Raw genomic sequence first — 19,936 nt, forward strand, 5'->3', positions numbered from 1 at the left:
GTGGAAGAAATCCGAATCAAACGGCACATCACATGTTTAGTCCTTAATCTACTAAACATCTTTGCCGAAAACACCATCTTGCTAAAATATCGTTATCCTGAGATATTCGCGATCAAAATACGCCATCTGTTGGTAGAATTTCAAGTTGGGTGGCTTATTACATGCTAGACCTTGACCTATTCAACACTTTTGTCGAAGACGTCTACTTTATAGGTAACCAGGATCCTGAGATATCTGTGTTCGCAAAATACCATGCTCACTAGCGCCATCTATTGAAAGAATTCCGAATCAAGAAGATCATCACATGGTAGCCCTTGAACTACTGAACAATTTTGCTGAAAACATCATCTTTCTAAAAAATCGGGATCCTGAGATATTCGTGATTAAAATATTGCATGCTCACTAGCGCCATCTTGTGGCAGTTTTTCTTGTTAGGTAGCTTATCATATGTTAGTCCTTGACCTACTAAACAACTTTGTCGAAGACATCATCTTTCTAGCACAGACAAACAGACGTAACACTTAGAACAAATCTCGATCCAAATCATAGTCACGAAGACATGTACGCCCAATGCTAGAATTAGTGTAATTGGCCGACGGGCCAACAGATGGCGGTAGTGTGTAAACATCAAACGCGAACAAAAACGATGCGAGCGCTGCGGGTGGCGGATTGGCCACCTACCATATTTTTGAATCGATCGTTAAAAAGGTGGTCGATGGACAATGATGAGAGTGTGACGTCTGTTTGTCTGTGTTTCTAGGTAATCAGGATCTTGAGATATCGGTGTTTGAAAAATTAAATGCTCACTAGCACCATCTGGTGGCAGAATTTCGAAACAAGCAGCCTATCACATGTTAGCCATTGACCTACTGAACAACTTTGCCGAAGACACCATCTTGCTAAAAAATCTAGATCCTGAGATATTTGTGTACGAGATGTTGCATTGCGAAATGTCCACTACATCGGTTCCCCCGGGGCACAATCCGATGGCCACAGGAAGATGAGGATGTTTCCAAAGTGTTTTCTGTCCACTGACCAATTGGTACCGTTGGACTGAAGAAATTTGTCGAAGACATCCATATTCTATCTTGCCTAGCTTTGGATGTACAATCAAAATTGCTCCGCGTGTACTCAGTACACGATGCGACCGCTCGTGTGACGGGCCTGGTAAAAAAAAGTTACACGAGCGGTCGCACTGGTGTACTGAGTACACGCCTAAAAACTTAGGTTAAAAACACGATGTTTTCGAATACTTTTCGTTGTTTTTTTCGAAAAATTTCTTCTCTACAAGCAAGAAGAAGAGTAGATCTTGGAATAGGACCAACACCCGGATCAATTTGAAGGGATTTTCAACGTGTTTTTTGACTTTTCGCAAAGTGCGTGTACTCAGTATACTAGGGCGACCGACGGTGGGTTAACTGTAAGAAAATTAAATAGATCGTCCTCTTTACCATTCAGAGAACGAGCATTCCAATTTAAAATATTTAAATTATTATTTGGATCCATTAGAAAAACGTAATCCAATAACAATTTGATTTGTAAATTTTACACCAACTTGGTCATAGTGGTGGCTTCGAACATTGCCTCAATCATTAGATTCAATTGTTCAATTAGAACATTAAAATCAGAGGCAGACATATCACTTGAAGTGGGTACATTTGATGATTTCCCATTAGAATTTTCGGTAGACGAAGAAGCTGAGTAGGAGTTACCTGTGGCGGTAGGGTTTTTTCCATTTGATTTGAAACAAGTAGAATGGGTACTCATGGAACGAATAGGGGAGGAGTTCAAATTTCCTGCTACGATATCGGCAAAGGATTTACCGTGGGTAGATACATTCGAAATTGAAAGATTCGAACGGCTACCCGACGGATTAAAATTAGTTTGAGAATGAGCATGATTATAATCTTCCTGATGGGTATGATTCCTAATCAAGCGATCGTAAACTGAAAAATGAGCATTGTTCGATACTCTACCAGGCAAATTCCGGAAACGACCGTTATCGTAACGGATATTATCTTTCATCTGCCTGGCACGAGCCTCAATGACTCTTTTGCGTGAAGGACAATCCCAAAAATTGGACTTATGATTAGCCCCGCAATTAGAGCATATAAACATGGTGGTAACTTCTTTCACTGGACAGACGTCCTTAGCGTCAGAAGAACCTCCGCAAATCATGCATTTAGCATCCATGCGACAATTTTTTGTACCATGACCCCACTTTTGGTACCGACGGCACTGAGTGGGGTTCTGGTAATTTCCTCCAGGTTTCTGGAAATGTTCCCATGTCACACGGACATCGAACATAAGTTTTGCTTTTTCTAAAGCTTTAATATTATTTAGTTATTTTTTGTTAAAGTGAACTATTCCGAACAATGCCAGATTGGGTTCTCTTTTTCATAATGGTTACTTGAACTGGGGAAAATCCAAGTAAATCATTTATTCCATTTTTGATCTCTTCAGGTGACTCATAGTTACTTGAGAGACCTTTCAAGACAACTTTGAACAAACGTTCAGTTTTGTCGTCATAAGTAAAAAAATTGTGCTTCTTCTCTTCAAGATGTTTGAGAAGAAGTTCGCGATCTTTAAGAGTTTCCGGCAAAACGCGACAGTCTCCTTTCTTTGCGATTTGGAAGGAAACCTTGATTCCCCTAATGGAGTTCAAGATCTCCTGCCTAAATCCCCCAAATTCGGAACAACTGACCACGATAGGCGGCACTCTTTGCTTCCTCACTTGAATCAAAGAGCCTGGGCTAGAGGCTGCTTCGATTTGGTGTTCGGAAAATTTGTCTAGAGCATCGAACTGATTGCTCATTTCCATACAATTATTCATTTCACCCTTGGAAGAAAGTTCGCATTTCGGGGAAACGTCCTTTCTTCCATTCTTGCCACGTTTAGTGACAGTTTTAAAACCCACTTTTTTGGAAGGAAGTTGTGAATTCAGAGATTCACCCTTTCTTTTGTTTTTTGTTGATACCATGTTAAGTTAATAAACGGAAGAAGACGTGACCTCCTAAGAGGTTTTTTCCCAAGACGGTGTCCAGGAAGGATTACCACCGCTAGCTTTCGCCAACGGGTCCAACGAAAAATCGAAGGCACGGGTCCAAACAAGGATCGTAAAGGGATCAATAGTAGAAAAAATAGTACTGAAAAGTACTGTTTTAGTAGCACTGAAAAGTACTGTTTTTGTAGCACTGAAAAGTACTGTTTTATTGCTTTAGGTAGTTTTCAAGAAAACTTCCAAGAGCAGAGAGAATTCGTGTACGCACAGCACGAAGGTACGATGCGCACTGCCAAAAAATTTCATGTTGCCGTAATTGAACCGTTCCAAAATTTAACTGTTGATTTTACTAAAATTTTTATCACCGTAATAATGACCACTAATTAAATTTACCTATTTTGAATATGGTACGCCTTAAAATGAAACTTTTTGAGAAATCCGGAAATCCCGGAAAACAGAATAGTTTACACGAAAATACATTTCATTTTTCCTGGATTGGAAATCCCAGTCAATATGACCCCAAAAAGAAAACAACCTAGCTTAATTTTGATAGAGGCTGAAGGTTAACAATTATTTCCCTATTTCAGAGAAACTGAACACCGAAGAGCTGTACGGCGCATACGTAAAAGTTATTTCATCGATGGTTAGCAACATCACCAAGCTTCCACGCCTGTCGATGGACACGTATCACCACCGGCAGGACGATTCCAGCGATTCCGAGTCCGATTCGGACGACATCCCCATGCTGACCAGTCTGGAGAATCAAACCCTAACGGACATTATCGCTATGCTGAACGATAATAGGCGGGTCACGTTCGTGGTGCGGCACATCGATGCCGTGCTGGACAAGTCAGACGTCGTCCAGTACCTGTGCCTGATCTGTCACAGTCTGATGACGTACAATCGGCTGGCGGTGTACGAGTACAAGCTGCTGTACATGCTGGCCTCGAAGCCGCAGTTCATCCGGTCGCTGTGGTACACGTTGACGGCGCAAACGGCCAGTCAGGGATTCTCGTCGCCGATTTCATTGCTGTCGAAGGGATTGACGATATGTAAGTAAACTCAATTTACATTTTTTCACAAACATTGATTTGAATATTGCTTTTGGAAATTGTAACCGTCTTGCAAAAACAGCCAATATTTCAACTTCAACTGGGATAAATTCAGGAATATCCCCAGACATCCATCAAGAAAATCCTCAACTTTTTCTACAGCAATGTAGAGTATCGCCTCCAGATATTTTCAATCGATTTTCTCCAGTTGTTACTCTATGAGATCTTTCAAAGTTTCCTACTGAAGTTCTTCCAGGAAAACTCTCAAAGTGTATTCCAGTGTTTTCGAAGAAATTCGTTGAAAGATTTTCCAGCAATCCTCACAAGAACTCTTCCAGGAGTTCCCACGCCGATTTTTCCAGTAATTCTTCCAATCATTTCATAGGGACTTTTCTCAAGAAATCGTCAACGCAAATTGGGACCCATGAGTTCTATTATCACCGAGAACCCGTTTAACTTGTTCGCAAATTTCACTTTTAGTTGTTCATTTATTACAATTGCAAACTATGTATATGTAATGTATAGATTTTCGATAGTTGTTAAATTTGTGTTTGCTTATTTTGATTTTTATTCATAAAGTTTCAAGTCCTATTTATTAATATGTCTGAAAAATTAAACAAAAAAGATTTTTATTCAGAAAGTTACAAGGGCTTCGTAGTGTCGCATGCAACCCTAAATCATTAACTTTGATCGTCCCTCTTGCAGTTATACAATCGGTTAAGCTTGATAATATCCTTCTCGCTAAGCGCTTGGCGCTGCCCGATCGTTACGCTGTCATCTTTCGTTATGATCGTCGGTTCTCCGTTCTTACTGAAGGAACGCGCACTGTAGTGCATTACGCTGCCATAGTCGTACCCAAGGTTGAAATCCGTCACTTTAGAATAGTCATACTTCTTGAAGTTATGTTTCTGCTCCGGTATGATGTTCTTCCACAGGATCTTCACGTAATCGTTTCGATTGGCTGCACTTTGCTGATGGACGAATCCCAACGCGTGCAGCAACTCGTGCATGATCGTTCCCAACCTAAAGCACCCATATCCCACTCTGTTCGGAGTTAGGTTCAATACTTGCACAGATCCATGGTATCCCAGGGTCGCAAAACATCCAGGCTTCTCGGCGACTATTTTAACATAATTTTTAACGTTTTGACCGGCCTCGGCAAACTTCACACATGATACAGACTCAATCGTCGCCATGGCTTCGTGAATGTGCTCGATCTGAGAGGGATCTGTGAAAATTTAATTCTCGATAGAACGCTATTATTGCACAAAACTTTTGTTCTTACCAAAACTCTCGATGTCTATTCGATAGCGGAGGGTATTGTTAGGCCATCGGTATTTCTTGGCAATAAACACATTTCGTAAGCTGCCTTCCGTGGCCATCTTTTGTTCGGAGTTTAGAATCATGTCTCCCTCGAAATTCTCGCCTTGCTCCGCTGTATTGTCTACCTCTTGCGATGCAATGGGTATGACGAACAGGACACACAGGACGAATGTAGTTTTGATGCACTATAAATAAAATATTCATTACTTTATGTTGATGTAGAAAAATTGGACTTCGAAGCTTACGTTCATTCTACAGCAACTAACAGCAACTTCTAATGCACAGCCACAATCAACTTATCACAATGCGTTGCTTTTTGTACAAGATTTTACAAGGTGAATTAAAATTAGCAGAACGAATATGGCATCATTCATGGCTTAATTCTATTTTCACGCTTATTTTTTAAAACCTTAGACTTTTTCATGAATCAATTACATAGAAACATTCACCCATTCTCGTGCAGTCTCCCTAAACCTTGTGATATCTTCACGGTCCTAAAGTTAAGTGATACTGATGTTGTCTGGATTTGATTATTGGTATGGTGCTGCATCTTCTCTTACTGTAGATTACACGGACAACGAGTGCAAAAATTGCAGCTTGTAAAAAGAAAGCTCACGATTGATAACTGTACAACATTAACCCTCTCTTTCCCACGACTTTGGTCGACTTACGTAAAAAGCATTTTGATCAAAACATCTTAAAACAGAAAAGGTCTAACTTTCAATGTCAAATGGGATAACATTTTCGAAAACAGTTTTAAAAATTGTATTTATTTTTCAATAGGGCGTCGGTGCCAACGGTTGTATTGTGCCAGTTGATTAGGCTAAGGTATAAAACGTATATTTTTCGATAAAAACACCATGCGCTATTTTTTGGTGGATTGCCTCTAATTTACCGTTTTGATTCATATTACGGACACTTAAGGACTCAGGGAAATATAACCCAGCATAGAGCATACAAAATAAATCATTCTGTATGATTCCTTAGCGTTATCGAGCGTCGGAAGCCCTTTACTTTCGAACGGTGGGTGAAGAATACGCTTCCGCAACTTCAATAATTTTAAATAAATCAAAATGTGTGGCCTTTTCATGATTCTTATTCCGGACGCTTCCTCACTTTTGCCTCATATTCCGGACACTTTGAATAAAATTCCGGATAGCTCATGATAATCGTTAATGGAACAGTCAAATCATCAATCGAAATCGTTAAACCACCAAAAAGACATCTAAGGTAGTTGGGCATTATAAATTTCAAAGATATTTATGTAAAAAGTTTACTAAAACGAGCCTTGAAATTGAGAACTTTTGAACAGCAAAAATTGAAGCATTTCGCGTGAAATTTTTCCCATACAAAGTAGAGTGTCCGGAATTTGAAGCTGTCCGTAATATGAATCAAAACGGTAGTCGGTCTATCAAAACTCATCTTGTTAAAAAGTCATAAATAATTAAGTTTTCGCAAAAAGTTTGCTCCCTTGCACCAGTAGTCACCGTCGTGTTACAGTAGCGGATCAACTGATGAAAGCAGTTTTTGAATAGATGTATAAAGTATTTGAAAAAATGTATAAAATCCCAGAGATGATTTTTATGCTGTATTAGAAAGGAGGGAAACATGTTAAACCTATGTAAAAATCAACTATTTTGTTTGATTAGTATGGTCATATTGTAGCCACCTGGGGGGTGCGGTCTCGAACATTTTGATCGTTCAATTTGAACACAAATTTTACCACCAGTGCTAACCGTTGTTTGTTTGCTTGTAGCGCAGGAAACCATTTTTAAGGTGCACACTTAAAATGCTTCACACTAAGTTACTCCAATTTGATGAGGGCAATAAGTCCAATGAATCAGCTGAAACAGATAGTTTCTGACCATATGTTAGTACCGTATAGACGCCATCCACCGCTCATTTAAGATCATTTCCAAACAATTATTCATATTACAAATTTATGTTTAACGATATTGTAACCCGATTTGCGCTAAAAGCTAGATAAATGTATTGGTTTTATGGTAAACATGTTTATCTGGCTCAAAAATATGCGAATCCCTAAGAAAAAAATAAATAAGTATAACCCACTTACGGGTCCTATTACCGCTCATCCAGAATATAGGAACCCATTCACCGCTCATGTGTGACCCATTTACCGCTCATTTGTTAATTTGTTTCTTTCAAAAATACAATAAATGCAAACATGATTTTTATTTGAAATGCACTCTTTATGAATAGAAAGGCTTTGCAACGAAGATCGTGATATGCAGATTTGAACATTTATTTGCTTTTTACATGCTTTTGACGCACATTTTCAAATTATCAAAGATTGATTTTTTTCTTATTTCTCTCTGTCCCTTCCATAGTGATTTATGGTTCAAATTCAGTTTTTATTCGTCGAAACATAAAAAGAACATCAATTACAATTCATTTCTTTTTGCAGGATTTTACAATGACTTCCCGGCCTTCAATTTACGCTTCATCTTAATCTTTTTTCTTAATTTTTGATTTCCTGTTCCTTTTTCTTCTTCTCTCGTTCTGCCCGTTTTTGAGTCTTCACGCATTCAATTGCTTTTTTTTCTTGCTCTTTCGCATTCAAGTATGCAATAAATGTCTGACTTTTCGCTACCACAGGAAGGCGAAAATTTCTTTTAATGCGTGATGATTCGTGAGATTTCTGCATTTCCTTCGGAAATGGAAAAACGCTTTGAAACACTTCATCTACCGCACAACTTGAAGTAGGGTCCGTTCCAGACAAACAAGTATTTATGGAATCTTGAGCGTTAGTCGCACCTGCAGAATCTTCTAGGGTAACAATCGACACGCCCGATTCCTCACTGATCGGCAAGGTGTGTTGTACAACTGCAAAAAAAAATGTTAAAAATAGGCACAACTTTTAACCCTCTCTTTCCCATGGTAGCACAGGTGATCTACCGATTTTCAACGAACGCGGGGTAAACCGAATTGGTACGAGTAGCTCAATAATAATTGGAATAAAATTATACGCTCATTTGTCTCATCAAACATCGAAATAAGTGACCTTAGGGTCAAACTATTGAAAAACAATCAACTAACTATTGAAAAACAATCAATTTCTTTTTATTGTGGTTTTGAATAATATAGCTTATTTGGAACAACTTTTGTTCAAGCTTTTGGGTTCCACGGGTAAAAACCGCTCTTTTGAAATCCACTTTCAATTACTTGCTTCTTACTATCGAAATTATCGAGAGCTGTTTTAAGTAATGGGCAAATTTCTGACTTCGTGATGGCACGCATTCCGTGCTTACATCGGAAATCTAACAATGAGTCCTCCCAACGTTTCTTCATTGGCCCGAAAAAACTTACATCCAATGGTTGAGTCAAATGGGTTGAATTGGGGAATAGGCAGATGAATATTATTTTGATGTCGAGATTAAAAATTCAGTCTGGACAATCCAGAAGATAAACTAGATCTTCTTGTTCCAAGTAAGTATGCATTTCACCAAACCATGCTTTGATTTGCTCCTTTGTGATTGTTGCTCTGTACCAAGCTAGGACACTGAGTTTTCGGAGAGATATTTCTGGGTGCCGCTTCAAAAAAAAGGCGAACCCATTTTTTCCCCAGTATACCGTTGTTGAATGGAGTGCACTTTTTTGTCTGCCTTACAAACTGTCCTACGCTTATTCGAAGCTGCTTCATAGTAACGGGAAATCCCGCTCGGGCGAGAGAAGTAACCCAATTGACAATTTTAGATTCTTCGTGTCCTGTCAACACGGACTCTTTGCCTGGTTTGGAACCGACTGGATATTTCTCTCGAAGCGTTCCAGCGGGTTTTCCATGCTGTATCGCCGCTTGATGGATGGATATTCCGCGTGGAGCAACCATCAAGACATTTTACAAATCATTTTCGGAGTATGCTTTTCTTTTTCGAATCGAAGCCATTCTAAAGAGATAAATAAAACAAAGATTAACGAGCGGTGATTGGAAACATCTGGTGCCAAAGGGGCACCATTTGCCGCTTATAGCAATTACCGCTCTTTTCGTATAAAATAATTGATTTATGTAGATAAAAACACTTCAAATGAACAGTACGTACCTATATTATGATCGTTGATAGAATCTTTGAGATCAAATCAAGCACAATTCTTCAATTCGACGTATCTGCAAAAATAAACAAATCGAGATTTGCTTTGAGTGACAAACGCATAATCTACGTACTGAGTCTATAAAAGTATTCCTACAAACATTTTTTTGATTTTTAAAAATAAATTTAAATTATGCCCTATGTGTACTTTACTCAGTGTTTTTAATTTGGCTACATACACCCATCATTTGCAAAGCGACTCAACTGTCAACATTTTTCATGCTAGCACATACACCGTACATATGCTCATAGTAAAGCGACCTATATGCAGAATCAAAACATAAAATTATAAACACCAGATACGTCATACTGTTTCCGAATAAAGTAAACATGTTGGAAATCGAGATATTCGGATTTCCATAGTTGCAGCTAGCTGACGGGTCGGCAAACTTATGTGGGACATCATTAGTATTCGGTTTTAGCCAATATTTCTCACCAAATTTCTCACAAGAACTGTTCTCCTTCTACTTTTGTTACTCACGGCTCTGTCCGGTGCTCCTGTTGGTCGAGTTGAAATTGGAAACATTCGGAAACCAATATTCGTTGTCGTTGAAAGTTGAACCTGACGAATTGACTAACTTTATTAAGTTTCATGGGAATTTTCAAACCGGTGTATGTGCTACTTCAAAAAAATACTGGTGTATATGACGTGACGCATGGGAAAAACGAACTGTCAAACCGACGCATCAAGCAAGGTGTATGTATCAATCGAGGTATAGTATCGACGAACCATCCATGGTGTATGTGAGCAGCACAAAGCAAAAGGGTTTATTCGATAATTTTACTAGTTTTTTAATCTAATTCAAAACAAATCAGTATTGTTTAGTAGTGGTTAGGAACAGTGTGCTTTATTTCAACTTCTAGTAGACACAGCAATAGAAAAAATGCAAAACGTTTAAAACAGGATTTAAAAAGCTTTACAATATTTTGCATCGCATTTTTCTCGAAACCATCCGAATGTTAGATACGCCGATTTGAAAATCGACGAAGCAATGCTTATTTTAGATTAAATTCACGGAGGCCACTTTTGAACGGCCATAATAACAATAACAAAACAGTGACAATCGTTGCGGTGCACCGCAAGAAATATTTTTTTGTGAAAACAAGGTGATGTACACACTGGATTTTTTTTTGTCAGTTTAAAGTTGTTACATGTTGCAATTTATTCGGCAAAATTTTGTTTCAATTATATACAATTTTCTGATGATATGTCTGAGATTGGGATATCGTGAGTGGAGAATGGGGCATGAGCGGTGAATGGCGTCCTTACGGTATAAATATATTTCACACAAGTTCTGAAAATATATATAAGACCAAGTAAAACGTTTATTCAACAGTTGATTGTTTCTGTGTCACATGAAAAGTACAACATTTTTCAGCGTGGCAAAATAATGACCGCCTGGCTGCTTGTGGATATCCACACTGAACCAAGGAATCATGTAATATTTATCTGAAAACACAATAGAAATAGAAAACTATAGAAGACGAATATCGCTGATGTTCCCTTTGTTCTCGCTCGGAAACATGTCGGGTATATAACTGTCAAACTGCATACATTTTCGCGTTGACATTTATATCCCCGCCTATCTCCGCCAGCAAAAGATGTTCAGACAGCGACGCCAGCGACATTCTTCTTCTATAGTTTATTACCTCTATTGAAAATATAGTTTTTTTCCATGTAGCTTTTCACATAACGCTCATCAATTTATCACATAAACTTGTTCTATTTCTTTTGAATTAAGTTCATCTGATAGAACACATACCTATACCTGCCTTGATGGCTACAGCGTATTGTAGAGCTCCATTTTCGTCGGTCTTGGGCGAAACTTCTCCAGTTGCCCCGAACGTTTAGGGTCGCCAGGTCCTCTTCCACTGCGTACAGCCAGCGTATTCGTGGTCTTCCCCGAAGCCGCCGACCTCTACCTGTTCCCTGATGAATATTATTTTCGCAATTCTTTCTTCCGACATTCGCACTAAGTGACCAGCCCACTGAAGTCTGCCGTATTTTACACGATTGATAATATTCGCATCTTTGTACACTTGATACAACTCGTGATTCATGCGTCTGCGCCACCGAGTATTGTCCGCAGCACTTTACGCTCGGAAACACCGAGAGCTTTCCGGTCTGACTCTTTCAACGTCCACGCTTCGTGCCCGTAGAGAGCCACCGGAAGAATCAATGTTTTATACAGGGCGAATTTTGTTTCGGTTTGCAAGCTGCGGGACCTGAGCTGGTTACGTAGTCCATAAAAGGCCCTATTCGCAGCCGCAACACGTCTTTTCACTTCGCGGGAAACGTCGTTGTCACATGTCACAAGTGTTCCAAGGTAAACAAATTCTTCAACAACTTCAAACACATCCCCATCAAACACTACCTCAGCACTTACACCACCATGCCTGACTCTATCTCTACCTGCAACCATGTACTTCGTCTTGGTAGAATTGATGGTCAGGCCTATCCTCGCTGTCTCCCTCTTCAGAGGCACGAAGGCCTCTTCCACTGACCTGCGATCGATTCCAATCAGGTCTATATCGTCCGCAAAGCCAAGGAGCATGTGCGACCTTGTGATAATAGTGCCATTTCTTTGCACGCCAGATCTCCTAATAGCACCCTCAAGTGCAATGTTGAACAGTAAATTCGAAAGTGCGTCTCCCTGCTTCAATCCGTCTAATGTCACGAACGAGGTTGACACCTCGTCTGCGATCCGAACACTTGATTTCGAACCATCCAGCGTAGCACGTATCAGCCTAATTAGTTTCGCCGGAAAACCATTTTCAGACATTATCTGCCAAAGCACTTTCTTTTCACTGAGTCGTACGCCGCCTTGAAATCAATAAACAGATGGTGAGTCTGCAAGTTATACTCCCGCAATTTGTCTAGGATCATTCGCAAGCCAAACATCTGGTCCGTTGTCGAACGGCCCTCACGAAAACCAGCTTGGTATTCGCCGACGAAGGACTCCTCGAGCGGTCTCAGTCTGTTAAACAGGATGCGCGACAGAATTTTGTACGCCGAATTCAGCAGGGTAATTCCTCTGTAATTGGCACACTCCAGTCTGTGCCCTTTCTTGTAGATAGAGCGGATGAGGCCATCCAACCAGCCGGTGGGCAATTCTTCGTCCTCCCATATCTTCAGAAGTACTCGGTGGATCGACTGGTAAAGCTGCTCGCTTCCGTGTTTGAGAAGCTCGACCGGGATCTCGTCCTTCCCAGCAGCCTTACAGTTCTTCAGCTCGCTGATCGACTTTTTAACTTCTCCTATGGTCGGTGGGTACACAGCTTGATCGTCAACATCTATGTTCATCCTGTTCCTCGCTACATTTCCATTCTCACCGTTCAACAATTGCTGAAAGTGCTCCTTCCACCTGGCAGTCACCGCCGTTTTATCGGTCAGCAAATTCCCTTCTCGGTCATTGCACATGGCGGGCACTGGTACGGTATTGTGCCGCGCACCATTGACCGTTGCATAAAATCTCCGCATATCATTCCGGTTCATGCTTTCTTGTGCGTCAGCTACCACACTTTCTTCGTGCTGCCTTTTCTTTCTGCGGTGGATTCGCTTTTCTTCGGCTCTCGCTGCCCTGTACGCTCTCTGTTCTGTCGGGTACCGGCCACAAGCATACGGATTCTGGCGACATTCTTCATGTCTGTCACCCTCTGGCACTCTTCATCGAACCAGTCGTTCCGTCTTCGTCGTTGACCAGTGCCGATCACCTCCCGCGCCGTTGTTGTCACAGCTCCGTGGATAGGGTCCCACAGGCTGTCGACGTCTCCAGCAACGTTGACTCTTCCCAACTTCTCGTCTAGTTGCTGACGGTACTGCGCAGCTACCCCATCAGTCGACAAGCGTTGTATATTGAAGCGTAGAGTTCTGTGTGTTGCAGAACTCGTGACGCTGGATAACCGCGAGCGAATTTTAGCTACAACGAGATAATGATCCGAGTCGATATTAGGGCCTCGGAAGGTCCTGACATCAATGACATCTGAGAAATGTCGCCCATCAACCAGCACGTGGTCTATTTGGGAGCAGGCATCGCCACTCGGGTGTCGCCAGGTGTGTTTGCGGATATTCTTTCGCGCGAAATATGTACTGCTGATTGCCATCCCTCTAGCAGCAGCGAAGGTTACTAGCCGCAGGCCATTATCATTGGTAACGGAATGAAGGCTTTCCGTTCCAATGACGGGTCGGAAGAAATCTTCTTTCCCGATCTGCGCATTTGCGTCGCCGATGACTATCTTGACGTCTTGTTTTGGGCACTCTCCGTAGGCCTTATCCAGGCTCTCATAGAACTCATCCTTCATGTCATCGGGCTTATCGTTCGTTGGCGCATATATGCTGATCAGGCTGTAGTTGAAGAACTTGCCCTTCATTCTCAACACACAGATTCGGTCGCTTACCGGTTTCCACCGAATAATTCGCTTCATCTGCTTCCCAATCACTATGAACCCAACCCCACGTTCTGCTCTGTCGCCACCGCTGTAGTAGATGTGGTACTTGAATGAAGTGTTGGCGATGGGGTCCACCGCTCGGAATTCGCGTTCTCCAGTTCTCGCCCAGCGTATTTCCTGGATAGCTGCCACGTTCACGCCGACATTCGGCAGTTCACGAGCCAGGAGACCAACACGCGCGGATTCATTCAAAGTTCTTACGTTCCAAGATCCAACTTTCCAATCATTGTCCTTTATTCGTTGCCGGGTCTGTTGCCGTAAAATCAATCCGTTTGCTCTACTTTTGCCTTTCTTGGTTGGTGAAGAGTCTTCGATAGGCCACCTAACCAGGGTTGCGCTACCTACATCGTGCTAGAGGGGCTGCCTCCTCGGTGCTGACACGATACAGCATCGTCCGCTTGTTCTTTACATGATGACCACGGTCATAGCCATCACAACCATCCACCTTTATCAGGGCTTTGGACCTGTAGCTCTGGTTCTCAATATTTTCAAGTTCTTTCGGACATGCTACTATGGTGAGCCGTCATGCGCTAGCGGTGTTGTAGAACACATACTTTGATGCAAATTAGTTTTATGTGAAATTCAGATGATAGTTATTGATCTTCTTCTTCTTTCTGGCGTTACGTCCCAACTGGGACAAAGCCTGCTTCTCAGATTAGTGTTCTTATGAGCACTTCCACAGTTATTAACTGAGAGCTTTCATTGCCGATTGACCATTTTTGCATGTGTACATCGTGTGGCAGGTACGAAGATACTCTATGCCCTGGGAATCGAGAAAATTTCCTTTACGAAAAGATCTTCGACCAGCGGGATTCGGACCCACGACCCTCAGCATGGTCATGCTGAATAGCTGCGCGTTTACCGCTACGGCTATCTGGGCCCTCAGTTATTGATATTGTTAGTGATTTTTATGAGACAGTATAATGAGTTTCAAATTATGCTTTTTCAGTAGAATTGATGAACAATATAATCATAATTTTAAAAAATACTTTATTGATACATTATCGGCATTTGTGTGAATACACGATGCATCAATTACATTGGATAACCGATTAATGTAGATATAAAAAAGTAATTCTTCTGGGTGGTCTTCTGTACGGTCCTTCCGACCTTGTTCTGTTGACTTCAGCTTGCAATGAAGTTTATTCTGTAGTTTATTCTGTATTCTGTAAATTCAAGTCCAAAAGGATTGACCTAAATTCAGGTTTCTTGTTTATGTATAATCAACTTACCTTTTACTATATAGATTTAAGCAAAACAAACGATGTTTTGAACATAAAAATGCAATGCCTAAATGTACCACATTATTTTTTTACTGCATAGTCATCTTTATGCACCATTACAAGTGGAACACTTTGCTAGAAAATACGTTGATCCAAGTATCGCAATTTAGTACTAGTATAACATGGTCTGTTTACTATGTATTATGTATCTTTTAAAATAAGCCGCTAGAATCAATCATTTCAAGCAAACTAATACTAATACAATTTCCTTCCCAATAATGTACTCTTTACCACTACTTATCTGTTTTAAATAAAAATCATTCGATTGAATGAGGTGGCTCATACTGCCCCATATGGTTGCTGACCACGTATAAAAACATGGTTTTCCAAAAAGTTCCTGAAATAATTTGCAAGTTAATGTTAACATTAATTATCGACGTGACATGGAAGATAACATTTTATAGTACAAGTCACTTGCATTTAAACCATAATTTTTGCTGTTTTTCTATGCATTCCATGACGTTTTCCTTAGGCGACCCATATTGCCCCGATCACCCCTACTGGGCTACGGTATAGATAGATTCTGAAACGGCTCCTAAGATGCATTATATTATCATATGAAGAATCTTATGGCAATTGGGCATTATGGCTTATAGAAAGAAAAACTCCATGACGTCCATTAAACCCCAGACTGTTTGAAAAGCTCACTGTCGATTCAATATGCTTTTTAAGAATTCTTGGATTTAGTCATAGAGGATATATTAAGGCATCGGGAACTAAAATAGAAGAATTCTAGAACATTAACCAACAGTGGTTTCACATATGATAACCGCAAAAGTTGCTAGACTCACGAAGTGATTTCTTCAAGAACTCGTATATGATCTTCTGAAACTGTTTTTATAGAAATTAATTGTAATCTTGTCACGTTAATTGGTACAGAAATATTAAAATTGATTGTCAGCTATATAACGTCTCCTCTTGTTACTTTTTAGAACAATTTGTTTGAAATGAAGCTCTATGTATTTTTTCCCTTTCAGCCAAATACGACTCGGATCGGATAGTGCCCATCTTGGCGTCGTTTTGTGCCCTGTTCGGTCGGCTCATTGCCACACTCAGCGATACGGAGTTCTGCCAGGAGAATGTCCTGCCCGGCACGGTTAGTAAAATCATGCCATTCACACTGGCAGAAATCATCCCGCTCAGCACAACGTTGAAGGAAATCTCTCTGGGGCTGGTAGAGCTTGCGTTCCCCGAAACGCGTTCCTCCCTCAAGGACAGCTACCGGACTATGCTGACGTCGCTGAACAACGAGTCCACCTCTCACTACCGGCTCAAGTGCGACACCAACGAGCAGAGCAAAAACGTTTGGCCCCATCTGTTGAAGGTTTGCGTATCGCTGCTGCGACAAATCCATACCCGCGATTTGCGACGGGTGTTCTGTCCGGAAGGCCACTGGACGGCTCAGAACCTCAATCTCCCGCTGGATAAACCCACCGATTTGCATCTTTCCCGGGGAAGACGAGGCCCACGACCGTTTCAACCGATTCGGGACTTCACCCGCGAGGACGTCGAAGACGGGCCTCCGCTGTCTACGAAGCAGATCCGATCGATAACGATTCTGCGCGAGATTCCTTTCGTGGTGGCGTTCAACACTCGGGTAGGGGTCTTCCAGGGTTTGGTGGCAGCGGATAAACTGCGGACACAGGGTGATTTGCAAGGATTTCTACAGGGGCCGTCCATCCAGTTGACCGTGCGAAGATCTCATCTGTACGAAGACGCGTTCGACAAGCTGAGTCCGCTTAACGGTGAGTTCTGGATGAAAGTTGAACTGGGATGACGAATACTAATTTATTGAATTTCTACAGAACCTGATCTGCGGCCAAAGTTTCGCATTGAAATGGTCAACTCGGCCGGCATGCGAGAAGCTGGTATCGATGGGGGTGGAGTCTTTCGAGAGTTTTTGTCCGAGCTTATCAAGACTGCGTTCGACCCGCACCGTGGCTTTTTCATGTAAGTTTCATCGAATTTTTGGGAGCGACAGAGTTCTAACGTTTTCCACATTTGTTACAGGATCAGCAAAGACAACATGCTGTACCCGAATCCCAGTGTTGGTAAAATTGTCGAAGATTACCAACGGCATTATTATTTCATCGGACGGATTCTAGGGAAAGCATTGTACGAAAATCTGCTCGTAGAACTTCCGCTGGCGGAATTCTTTCTCTCGAAACTGGCGGGAAAGCACTCGGACGTCGATATTCATCAGCTTGCATCGTTGGATCCGGTGTTGCACAGGTTGGTTACACTTCAACTGTTTGTCATAAGTACAAAAAAGAATTGCAATACTCAGTTGTATATACAGGAAAGTTGTTGATGCTACATCTTGATTATAATGCTATCAGCAAAGTTGCTCTCAATATCAAGGACATCCGCAAAATAAAAAGGTTCGGTTCTGCCGCTACGTGGCGCTAATGAATTTGTCAAATTGAGTATTTTCAACTTGTTATGTCTCGTTATATTAAATCACTTTAACATGAAGTGTCTATTCGGAAGCTGATTACTTTTTTTAATGCAAATCTCTAAGAAGTTTCTATGTTTGAAATTATACCATAGTTTTTGTAGAAATTTCTTCACACATTCCTTGAGGAAATGCATCGGGGATTCTCTAGAACTTTGTACAGGAATGCTTTTAAGGATTTTTCTGTAATTCTTCTACAAATTTCTTCAGTTGGCACTCTGACACCTTTCAAATATTCCCGTAGGAAGCCTTCTTGGAAAACCCAAAAATGTTTAATCTAAGGTTCACAGAGCTCAGAAATTAGTCCTTGAAATCCTACAAGGTTAAAGTGTTTCAAAGACTTTCCGTTGTGAACAGCATACGGTACCGACCACCGCCATGGTACAATCTGGAGCGACTCAAGCCTACCCGAAGTCGCAACTGATTACGCGCAAAGTCTTGAAGCAGCGTTGCCAGATGAGGGAGAGCTCACCGAAGCCCCTCTTGAGGACTTCTGGAGTCATGTCAAAATAGCCATTAACAACGCAGCAGCAGGCGCTATTGGGTTCGTGAATGAAAATCGATGGAATGGTGGGTTCTACGAGGAGTCTATAAGGTTTTCCTCAAGCCAAAATGAAAGAAAAGAGCCACTAATTCATTTGAGCCACATCATATATTCGTTTTGCCAATTGCACACCCACGCCCCCAGGGCTAAGCTTCTACTCTATCTGTCCCTAACTTTCTATCTGTCGAGCAGTCATTGCTGCCTGATGGCACACTACTTTCTTCAGCCTTTGGGCTAGTCTTCTGTGACCACAGTCACCATGTTTTTAGTACTCACGGACCGCCTACGCTCTGCAACTCTCGCTATAGTTGAGCCACTCGGCCGATCGCTAGGCATTAGCTCCTTCCTCTCAGCCGCGGACAGGTGGTCGCTCCGCCGTTCTTTTCGTGGTTGATTTCCGGCCTCAGACCGGTTGCTTCCTTTCTTCCCGTCGCTTGAGTTTGACTGGATTACCAGCGAATTGAGCTCCAGCGCTCGTCACACCCTGCCGTCCGGTGACGTTCAGCACTCTCTTGGGCTTTGCGGGAACTGTCTCAATCCGGTATTGGAGCGGAGTTCACCGTTCATCCACCAGCTAGGAATTCGTCTGCCTAAAGCGAAGAGGGGAAAATAAAAAAGGCGCCCTGTAAGGGCTCCACATTAGCCTCACTCCATAGGCTTGCACTTTTTTTTGGGTAACTCACCCTGTAGTAGAGACGCCTTTCTTTGTTATTCTATCTCAGCTCGTGCTTGTCGGTGCCCTTGCCAACTTCGCCTCTGGATTGTCTATTAATTGCAGGGAGGGTTTAACACTCTTGCTTTCGGCGTCAATTAGAGGTTCTTACCTTTTGTGTAGGTGATTTCACGCCGCTATTCAATCGTAGGCCAGCGTTTCTACTGCCGGAAGCCGGTATCGACTAAGAAAGAAGCTTCATGAGTGTCCGAACATTCGATCTAATCCGTTGGAACTTACCGGCCGTTTTCCTCGCCTATTTGCTTTTGTTGATTTGCGTCCGTGGTCTTGAGGGCTGGCGGTGATTGTGGCTCTTTACAGCCGGAAGGTTGCGCGTGTCCGAATGGCCAACGAAATGGACCGTTCCGTCGTCTGCTTCGTACACAATTCCGCCCTTCACAGGAACTTACAGCGATGCGATTTGCTTTCTCCGATCCTGCTCGCGCACGCACTTTTGATTTTTATTCCCCAAGACTGGAGGCACCACAAAACGGCACTGAACGGCTCCGTCGACACTTGCTTTCTGCCGAATGGCTCCTTCCTTTTTTCCTTTATTGGCTCAAGCGGAAGAAGTTTTGTTGTGTCGTTTTGGTACGACTGCTGAGTACTGTCATTTATTTTGACAAAGGGCGTATGCGAATAAGTGGCTCATAATTAATTTGCTCAAAATTTGAAGACATTCGAAATGAACGTTACAAGTCTCAGACTGTTTGGGACGAGAAAAATGCAGCGCTGACGATGATGTTGCGGCAAGGTACCCGTCAAATTGTGTAAGTTCTACAAGAAACTCAGTGCATCCTGCAAAGGCTTTGTGCCGCGGGTCGAAACGTGCCGAGAAAAGGATGGAGGTATCTTGATGGACGAACGCGAGGTGATTGAACGGTGCAAGCAGCATTATCGATACGGCGGATGAAGAAGACATGCCAAGCTTTTCAATAAATGAAGTTAACGATCAACGCTCCGTCATCGTAATCATCGTCATCATCGAAACGTCTGTTGTGAAACGATCTT

At 41.8% G+C, this 19,936-nt stretch overlaps 2 protein-coding genes and 1 long non-coding RNA gene across 3 annotated transcripts in view; 1 reads left to right on the forward strand and 2 right to left on the reverse strand.

Annotated features, from left to right (window-relative positions):
- LOC5574955 (ubiquitin-protein ligase E3C) overlaps window positions 1-19,936 on the forward strand; it is a 58,107-nt gene that overhangs the window by 19,725 nt on the left and 18,446 nt on the right. Inside the window, exons 4-7 of the mRNA XM_021855307.1 lie at window positions 3,589-4,053; window positions 16,192-16,959; window positions 17,020-17,164; window positions 17,225-17,446. Of these exons, the coding sequence (XP_021710999.1) occupies window positions 3,589-4,053; window positions 16,192-16,959; window positions 17,020-17,164; window positions 17,225-17,446 (1,600 nt within the window). The remainder of the gene's footprint in view (window positions 1-3,588; window positions 4,054-16,191; window positions 16,960-17,019; window positions 17,165-17,224; window positions 17,447-19,936) is intronic.
- On the reverse strand, window positions 4,598-5,707 carry LOC5577972 (seminal metalloprotease 1). Its single transcript, XM_001663592.2, has 3 exons — window positions 5,622-5,707; window positions 5,339-5,561; window positions 4,598-5,281 (listed from the first exon to the last, which is right to left on the reverse strand). Exons 1-3 carry the CDS (start codon window positions 5,625-5,627, stop codon window positions 4,734-4,736), a joined length of 777 nt encoding a protein of 258 aa, XP_001663642.2. The 5' UTR covers window positions 5,628-5,707; the 3' UTR covers window positions 4,598-4,733.
- On the reverse strand, window positions 18,256-19,616 carry LOC110679705. The gene is made up of 3 exons (XR_002502718.1): window positions 19,166-19,616; window positions 19,038-19,109; window positions 18,256-18,978 (listed from the first exon to the last, which is right to left on the reverse strand). It is a non-coding gene; the product is annotated as an uncharacterized LOC110679705 (long non-coding RNA).

This window comes from Aedes aegypti, chromosome 3 (genome assembly GCF_002204515.2).
Source record: "Aedes aegypti strain LVP_AGWG chromosome 3, AaegL5.0 Primary Assembly, whole genome shotgun sequence".
Lineage (NCBI taxonomy): Eukaryota > Metazoa > Arthropoda > Insecta > Diptera > Culicidae > Aedes > Aedes aegypti.